Source organism: Triticum urartu, chromosome 7A, assembly GCF_056163025.1.
Source record: "Triticum urartu cultivar PI428250 chromosome 7A, HENAU_Tu73, whole genome shotgun sequence".
Classification (NCBI taxonomy): Eukaryota; Viridiplantae; Streptophyta; class Magnoliopsida; order Poales; family Poaceae; genus Triticum; species Triticum urartu.
The window spans coordinates 720759473-720768941 of NC_141879.1; the positions used below are offsets into that span (position 1 = coordinate 720759473).

The 9469-nt window shown below is 44.5% G+C and overlaps 1 protein-coding gene across 1 annotated transcript; it reads left to right on the forward strand.

Moving 5' to 3' along the window:
- Positions 1–2211: 2211 nt before the first annotated feature.
- On the forward strand, positions 2212–4810 carry LOC125522051 (receptor-like cytoplasmic kinase 176). The gene is made up of 5 exons (XM_048687123.2): positions 2212–2679; positions 2769–2904; positions 3022–3164; positions 3256–3382; positions 4125–4810. The coding sequence occupies exons 1-5, from the start codon at positions 2395–2397 to the stop codon at positions 4523–4525; spliced, it is 1092 nt and encodes a 363-aa protein (XP_048543080.1). The 5' UTR covers positions 2212–2394; the 3' UTR covers positions 4526–4810.
- Positions 4811–9469: the final 4659 nt, after the last annotated feature.

Genomic DNA, 9469 nt, shown 5'->3' on the forward strand with positions numbered 1-9469 from the left:
GTTGCCTTACGAATCGGGACTAATGTGAGCATTAGTCCCCGTTCGAGCGGCTAAAGGCATTAGTCCTGGTTCAAATGAGACCTTTAGTCCCGGTTTGAGACACGAACCGGGACTAAAGGGTGCGATGTCCTTTAGTCCCGGTTCGTATCTCAAACCGGGACTAAAGAGACACGAACCGGGGCTAAAGGGTGCGATGCCCTTTAGTCCTGATTTGTGTCTCAAACCGGGACTAAAGGAGTTCTTATCTCAAACTCTACCCCCCCCCTCTCCAGTGTATCGCCATTTCAGTTTTGAAAAAAAAGAAAATAATAAAAACTTCAAAAAATAAAATCCTTTGAGATGTAGTTATATTATTACATCTACTAGTTAGGAAAATTAAAAAATAAATAAATTTGGACATGTTTTGCAAAAAAGTTTTATGAAAAAGTAAAACGGCTATAACTTTTGCATACGATGTCGGAAAAAACGTATAATATATCAAAATGTTCAGCATGAAAATTCGCATCCGATTTTGACCGGCATAGGCCGTTTTGCAAATTTTTAGAATTCTCAAATTCTAAAAGGAAAAAAAGTTATGCTTAAATTTCAATTTTTTTTGAATTTTGGTTAAATCTGATCAAACTATGGTCAAACTACTTATTCAATAAGTATTAGTGTTACCAAATAATTATTCAAGAATATTGGTGTTACTAAATAATTATTTCAGTTTTTTTGAATTTTGATCAAATCTGGTCAAACTGTGGTTAAACTACTTATTGAAGAAATATTAATGTTACTCAATAATTATTCTTTTTTAGAATAGTAGTTTCAAATTGAAACAGTGAAACGTGTGACTTCATGCTCAAGCTAAACTCCTGAGGGTTAATAGGATTGACATCTTACTATTGTCAGGAAAACAATAAGTGCAGACTTGGAAACGAGGGGGAAATAGAACCCGGAAGTTAAGCGTGCTAAGGTTGGAGTAGTGAGAGGATGGGTGACCGGCCAGGAAGTTAGATGATTTGAAATGATGAGGGGTGATTAGAGATTAGAGGTTAAATTGACCAGTGATGAGGGGTGACTAGAGATTAAATTGTAAAATAATTTAGAAATTTGAAAAAAAAATAAAAAATTCAAATAAATAAATAAAAAAACTCGTAAAATTTCTTTTAGTCCTGGTTGGTGTTACCAACCGGGGAGCTCCAGACAGCGGCCACATGGAGGGCCTTTAGTCCCGGTTTGTTACAGAATCGGGACTAGGGGGAGGGGGTGCCTTTAGTACCGACCATTTAGTCCCGGCTTTTTTCTACTAGTGTACGTTCAACTCAACTACTCTATCTCTCCAAAATAAGTGTCAACTTTAGTACAATTTGAGACACTTATTTTGAGACCGAGGGAGTATGACACATTGTCCAACATGAATGGACATATCATTGTTCTTTAAGGGCCTTTTAGTTAAGTAAACTATATTGTTCCTGTCATGTTTATATGTTGCATATGCGAATAAGAAATAATAGCTTTTTTGGGTAAATTAGGTGAGATTAGTATGTGGATAATACTTTTTTGGAGTAATACTAATACTAATGCTAATTGAATGAAATAATACTGTACTGTACAATGAATATAGAATAATGCTAATGCGTGTATGGTTTTCTATCACCAGCCGGTGCCTGCTGTCTTTATATAAGTAATAATTAAATTTATCATCCCTCTTCCTGTATCCATTAAGTACGGAACAGACAATAATGCAACTTAGATATAACCCAACATGGGTTAGCGTACACATTAGGCTGGTCGTAATGGTAGTATTATAGCTAGTATCATGCATGCCAACTAGGCAATTTTGATAAGGTGTTATGAAATTAAATGAAGAAATAGAGAGTTGAGATCATATTATGATACCGTATCATAGTAAATGCTATGCTACTATGTGTCATACATAACAATAAATAAAATACTATACATGATACTAAGATATAATACTATGTATTATGGAGGTAGTATCATACACTAGTATTATATACATGATACTAGTATATGAAACTCTCCATTACAACAGCCTTAGCAATGTTATATGGGGATTAGACTAGACAGCTCATCCCTACTCCCTCTTTGTCTGTACAGTGGTAAGTTGTTGTAGCCGAGGACCGGAGTAAATAATTAAGTGCAGCGTTGATCCAGTTGGCCTTTGTTTGGTCTTCACCTTGAAAGCTACGCGCTTTCTGGTAGACATCAAGGAATCAGCATTCACACTTGTGAGCGTTTACGTCTACTCAGTAGTCAATCATCACTTGTAATTTAAGGCTATATCAAGCTTGCTTGGTCAGGGCAAGAGGTCTCACTCACCTTCAAACTCTCCATCATCTGCTGCTTCGTGGAGTTTGGTTTGATTTGATACATCATACATCGCCGTCCATGGCGAACTGCTTCCGGAGGCCGTCGACGACGGTGCCTGCGGCTCCTAGGAGCGACGACGAGATCCTCCATCCAGCCAACCTCAGGAGTTTCACCTTTAAGGACCTCAAGAAGGCCACGAGGAACTTCCGGCCGGATAGCATGCTCGGTGAGGGCGGCTTCGGATCAGTGTTCAAAGGGTGGGTTGACGAGGCCTCCTTCGCCCCGGCAAGCCCTGGCACTGGCATGCCCATCGCCATCAAGAAGCTCAACCAGGAAAGCTTCCAGATCCACAAGGAATGGCTGGTCAGTGTTGCTCAGTGCCAATAACTTTTTAACTCGGTACCAACCAATCCCAATCCATTCATGAATTTGTTTCTGAATCTCATGTGCAGGATGAAGCGAGTCACCTAGGCCGATTGTCGCACCCCAATCTGGTAAAGCAGCTAGGGTACTGCCTCGAAGACGAGCAGCACCTGCTCGTCTATGAGTTCATGCCACAAGGAAGCTTGGAGAGCCATCTTTACAGGAGTAATTAACAGTTTACCACATAATCTTCTTCTAGCGTTCCATTGATCAGTTAACACCTCCCAAATTAGTTACTACTGAGGGTGAGATAATAACATGTTTGGGCGAATGATGATGTAGGGGCCTCACATCTCCAGCCACTGTCATGGGATTTGAGGATGAAGGTTGCTCTCGGGGCAGCCAAAGGGCTGGCATTCCTCCACAGCGACAAGGCCAATGTCATCTACGGTGATTTCAAGACGTCAGACATTCTTCTTGATTCGGTATGTTTCTGTTCTTTCATTCTAATTGGATTGGGAAAGTGATTTCTTTTATTAATGCTATTTTTGTCAATTGATGGAATATGGATTGCAGAGCTACAATGCAAAGCTGTCTGATTTTGGGAAGCGAAAGGAAGAACCAACCGTTGATCCGGGCTTTTATATTGATGAATTGCCAAGCTACTATGCAAAAAGGCTGTCTGATCTTGGGTTGTCGACCGGTAATAGAGAGCTTGGAGCTTAGTTTGTTTCTTTAAAGCAATGATCAGCTGCATATGATATATTTACATGCTTTGGTGTTGCTGAAACACTTCTATTCATTTTCTAAAACCCCCAATTTATAGTGTATATTTATATACTAAAAAGGCTATGAAGTTTAAGCATTATAGTTTGCTTCTCAGGGTTGAATGATTTTGTTGCTATGCAGTAGCCAGTAGGTATGGTTGTTATGAAGCACTACGAGAAACAGCGAAGAACGCTATTAATTTTTTGGGTTGGTTGTTGAGGTCTTGAGGAGGTCATATTAGTTAGGTACAGCTCAACTGCTCCAATAATTTTATGGTTTCAGACCTAGCTGGACCACTTGAGCTGGACCCCTTCACCATATGATATATTGGCTATATGCGCTTTAACTTTAGGGAGTAAGAGCCTAGCAGGTGATCGATCCATAAAAGGATCCAGCACAATCTTGCAGCTAGATAAGCATCCATGTACTTTCTACCAGACCGTCAACGGCGGGGAATGAGCAGTGTAGTGCAATCCTCATACAATATTGCTAATGTGTTGCCCTTTATCCAAAAAAATATTGCTAATGTGTACGTTAATCCATGTTGGGTTATATCCAAGCTGGATCATTGTCTGTTCCTCTGCAGTATCTGAGTATGAACTAGTAGCAGTGACACTCCATTTCGTTAGAAAGAATATGAACTACTCCTAGTCCTTTCTGAATCTTTGCTTTGACAGAGGACCCGACGGCAGAGAGCAACGTGTACAGTTTCGGGGTGGTGCTGCTGGAGATACTGGCAGGCAGGCGCCGACTGGACAGGAACCGGCCATCCGCTGAGCAAGACCTGGTGGAGTGGGCGCGACTGCACCTGAGGAGCAAGCGCCAGATCTCCCAAATCCTGGACGCGCGGCTGGGCGGTCAGTACTCCCTCTCCGGCGCACAGAAGGTCGCCGCGCTGGCGCTCAAGTGCCTCTCTTGTAACTTGAGTGTCCGGCCGAGCATGGAGCAGGTGGTTGCGGCACTGGAGCAGCTCCAGGACACCAAGGAGGCCGCATTGAGTGATCAGGGGAAGGCGAATGGCGGTGGCGCCTGCGGCTTTCTCAGGAAGTTTGGTGGTAGCCGGCAGCTGCAACCGTAGTTGGCGGCGAAGCGGCAGCATCGGGGGTGTCGCTGCTCATCCAATGATGAAGTGTAAAGAGGGAGGCAGAGACGATATTGTCTCTGAATGTGAAATTAGTGCTTCTTGCTTTTGCAAATTCAGGTTTGCCATGGTTTTGCTTCTTTATACAGAAGGGGTATGATTAGTGAAGTTTTTTGTTTTGAGGACTCTGCCACCTCGCTGATTGGAAATGAGCTGAAAAGAACTAGTAATATGTAAAATAAAATAAAAATGAATGAATCAATTCATGGAATGGGAACTGAACTGGTTGGTTATCCTGGACACAGGTTGTTTGCTCAGTCAGCATTAAGATTGCTATTTATACAAGAAAGTTAAAAGGTAGTTGGATATACTCACTCCATTCCAAATTGATTGAGGATAACTCTATTTGGACAAAGTCTACAGAAAAAAAAAGTGCCAATGTTTGATAACATCTACGGAAATATATTTCATGGCGGATCAAATGAAACTATTTTAATATTGTATATGGTTATATATTTTTCTGTAAACTTTGTCAAAGCTTAGCACTAGAATCAAAGGTAGTGATTTGGTTTGCACACTATGGGAGAGCTAATATGTCCTGATCATGGGCTATTGCCAAGGTTGCAGAATCCATGATGGCCTGCATGGGAGAGCTCCACTTGCATTGAAAAGGCTATCATTCCAAATTGATAAAGGGCAGTCTGGTGCATTGTTACTTGCTTCAGGATGTTTACAAAGATGTGGAGCTGCAGTTCTGTGCTACTCCTATACTAAGTTCTGTGCTACTCATATACTAGTTGAGCACTTGAGCTACAACTTGTCTAAATTTTTTAGCCGTGAAAGCAGCAGGCCAGATAAATAAGGCAGTTCTTATCCAGCTCACTTGTGTTGTAAGATGATTGGCTGGTTGAGCCAAATATGAGATGTTTCGTCAAAAAATCCCCATTGGGAACCTCTACTGAATCATGAGTGTCTGAACTCTGAAGAAATGTAACTGTAATGATGGTAAAATTACAAAAGATTTAACACTGTCCTATAAACAAATTTGCCAAAAAAAACTTTAATTTACAGACCCGTTCGCACTCTGAATTGTTATGATAATGCCATGCTTGCTGCAACATAAATATTACACTTGTGGACAGATAGTTGTTTACCCTGGGACTGGATGCAATATTCAAGTTTTAAGAAAAGAGCATAAGTTGTTTCTCGAACCAACACTAATGTTGACCTAAATTCAAAGAAAGTCAATGAATTAACTTTGTGTCTTAGTAGAAGAGAATTAGCTGACTAATATGTCCCATGAACCAGTATCACGAGGAGGAAGAGCTGATCATCTGAACTTGACGGAGACGGCCGATGACGCCCTGTTTGTGAGCCAAGCCGGTGTCGTTCGCAAGGGGCAATGGTTCAAAGGGAAGAAGAGAGCATGGGATGGCCTAACAACCCAATCTGCCAGCCTTGCTTGTTGGCTTTTGATCGCCGGTTCAAAACACCAGAGTAGCAGCAGCACACGTACGTAACGTAGCCGGGCTAGCTTGCTAGATCGATCAGATCGACCGTCTCTTTGGCGTCTGCGGAACTCTCTTGGCTGGACGTAGCGACAGGAAACAGATTGAGAAATTATTTGGTGATGGCCACAGCCACAGGTGCCTGTCGCACCTGTTGGATACTTTGTATTGATCTTTTCTTTTTCGTTGATCTCTTCGTTGTGTTACAAGGTCTGGGGTACACGCATATATATATGCTGAACATAGCTACGAGCTAACCAAGTCGGCTACTAACTGGAGTACTACTCGGACGCTAGTACAGAGTACTATTCGGACTAGTACACGATCGTGTTTAGCTCTCACATTCACCCCCCTAAACACGATGTCCTTAGTGTGACTTGGATCTCAAATGCGACTGGTACTACTCATAAGCAACATCTTAGGCATTGCATTTTAGTGACCGTCTTTGCTGCCGTCGGCTCGTCCGTAGCCTGACGCCAGCGCTCCTCCTTGGTCGTGTCTTCAACCTTTATCTGTTCTTCGGTGCTTGGTAGATTATCTTTCGGATCGTCGAGGGGACATCTTTTGAACCCGTCGAGACCAAACTTCGGTCTAACTTTGCGTTCCAAGCTCTTGGCGCTTGCTTCAGCCCGTAAAGTGTCTTCTTGAGCTTGTAAACTTTCCCTTCTTCGCCTTTCTTCTCGTAGCCGAGGGGTTGTTCCACGTACACTTCTTCTTTGAGGTCGCCGTTGAGGAAAGTGGATTTCACATCCATATGATGAACCTTCCAATCCTCTTGTGCTGCCAAAGCTAGGAGCACTCTCACCGGTGCAAACACCTCCTCATAGTCAACTCCTTGACGTTGTACGTAGCCCTTTGCAATGAGTCTTGCCTTGTACTTCACAATGACACCCTTCGTGTCCTTCTGCAACTTGTAAACCCATTTCAAACCTATGGCCTTTTGGTTCGGAGGTCGGGTTACCAAAGTCCACGTGCCATTGCTCTCGATCGCCTTCATCTCCTCATCCATGGCGTGCATCCAACTTGAGCTTTTGCTCGCCTCTACAAGTTCGCCGGCTCCTCAACTCCGAGTAAACACAAATCGGAGTACTCGAGCGTAACTGGCTTTGCGTACTTGTAGACTTTCTTGAGGGTCTTGTAGCGACGAGGCCCGGAAGAATCCGTTGTGGCTTGCGAAGGAGGTGACACAAATTGTGTCGGCATTGATGCACTTGAGGAAGACCGTTGAGTCTTAGGCGTGGTAGATGCCGGATCGTTGGCACCCTCGACGTCGGCGTAGTCATCGTGACCATGACCATCATCTTGATTGTCATCATCACTATGCGCCTCGTTGTCGAGATCGCTGCCCGTGTCGTGCGCGTCGTTGTCGCTATTGCGACCCATGCGCGTCGTCGTTGGTGTCGGCACCATGATGATCACTACCATTGTGGTCACCTTGGTTGGGCATCTTGCCAACCACCTGGACGTCCTCCCCTGCATCATCATCAGTTGGAAATTCAACTATGAATATGTTACTGTTTGGAGCATCGTCGACTGCTGCGCTCCAATTCCACGCTTGGTTTTCTTCAAACATGACGTTGCGTGAAATCCGTAGACGCTTGGTTCGTGGATCGTAGAAGCAGTATGCCTTGGTGCCGGAACTTCTCTCGTATCCGATGAACACCATCTTGGTGCTACGATCGGCAAGCTTTGAGAGATGTGGCTCCGCCGTCTTCACATGCGCCACGCACCCAAACGTCCGTAGATGAGACACATTCGGCTTCCGTCCGTAAATTGCTTCATAGGGAGTCTTGCCGATCACTGCCTTCGTTGGAGCCCGGTTGAGAAGATAGACCGCCGTCGAGATAGCTTTTCCCCAAAAAGTCCCTGGCAAGTTCTTGCTCTTAAGTAAACTTCTCGCCATGTCAACGACGGTTCGATTGCGCCTTTCAACAACCCCGTTCTGCAGTGGCGTATAAGGCGCCGCGAGGAACCTCTTTATGCCAATCTTCTCGCAGTAGTCGTTGAACTCGTTTGACGTAAACTCTCCCCCGCAATATGTCCTTAGAGCGCGAACCTTCAGCTTGTGTTCCATCTCCGTTGCAGTCTTCAGCTTCTTAAACGCTTCAAACGCCTCATCTTTAGATCGTAGGAAAACGACCCACATATATCTCGAGTAGTCATCTACCACTAGGAAGAGATACTTCTTTCCTCCGTGAGTTGCTGGGGTGATAGGGCCACATAGATCACTATGGAGCAGCTTGAGTGCATCACTTGCACGATAGGTAGACTGAGCAGGGAACGGCATGCGCTGCTGTTTTCCAACCAAGCACCCATCACATACTCGATCAACATGGTCGATAAACGGCATCCCAGATACCATATCCATCTTCGACATCTTCTTCAAGGCGTAGAAGTTAACGTGTCCAAATCTAGCATGCCATAACCACGAATCATCATCACTCTTGGCGAGCCAACACTCTGGATGAGATTGATCAAGGTTGAGAATATAGAGCCTGTTCCGTGTGCGATTAACACAGGCTAGCACGTTTCGGAGGTTGTTGAAGATCGTCATCACCCCGTTCTTAATTTCCACCTTGCATCCATTCTCGTCAAGTTTCCCGACAGAGACGATGTTGTTGCGAAGCCTTGGGATGTAGTATACTCCGGTGAGTATGCGATGTTCTCCTGTGAGACCCTCAAAGAGGACAGAACCTTGCCCGCAAATCTCCACATTTGAACCATCACCGAACTTGACCGAGCCTTGAACATCATATTCCAGCTCGAGGAACTTCTCCTTACACCCCGTCATGTGGTTACTAGCACCTGTGTCTAGATACCACGACACGTTCTGACTCCCGGATAACTTTGGTGTTACCTTTTTCTCATGAAGTAGCACCTTCCGGTTTGGTTTCACAACCGCTGTTTGGACGAGATCACAAACTTCGGCCATCAGAAGACCTGGACTTTTGTCTTCCTGCTTCGCCAAATTTGCCTTGATCTCCCGCTTGTTAGGCTCCGGACAATCCTTTGCAAAGTGACCCATCTCGTTGCAGTTATAGCACTTGACCTCGGACATATCCAAGTTCCGTGGCTTCCGCTCTTTATATCGGTCCGCCTTACCACGACCTTGTGGCTTGCCTTTTCCTTTGCCTTTTCCGGTTTGTCCGCGCGCTTCGCGTTGCTTGAGCCTTCACCACCATCACGCCTTCCTTTGCTACTTGGGGTCTCCCAATCTGCGCGCGAGTACATGAGTTGGTCACCACCTCCTCCTTTGCCTTTCCGACAACCACGAGCATTCTCTTCCCATGTCCGCAAGCGTCCAATCGCCTCCGTTATGGTCATGTCGTCGATGTCGTAAAGCTGCTCGAGCGTGCCAATGATGTACGTGAATTTATCAGTCACTGAGCTGGAAAACTTCTCCACAATCTCGGTCTCCTCGAGCTTTGCACCA

Bases quoted from the DNA above. Each gene is read 5' to 3' on its own strand.
- LOC125522051 (XM_048687123.2), top strand. From the start codon at position 2,395: ATGGCGAACTGCTTCCGGAGGCCGTCGACGACGGTGCCTGCGGCTCCT. The intron at 2,905-3,021 runs GTAATTAACAGT...ATGATGATGTAG, and splicing joins GGAGAGCCATCTTTACAGGA to GGGCCTCACATCTCCAGCCA. The intron at 3,165-3,255 runs GTATGTTTCTGT...TATGGATTGCAG, and splicing joins CAGACATTCTTCTTGATTCG to AGCTACAATGCAAAGCTGTC.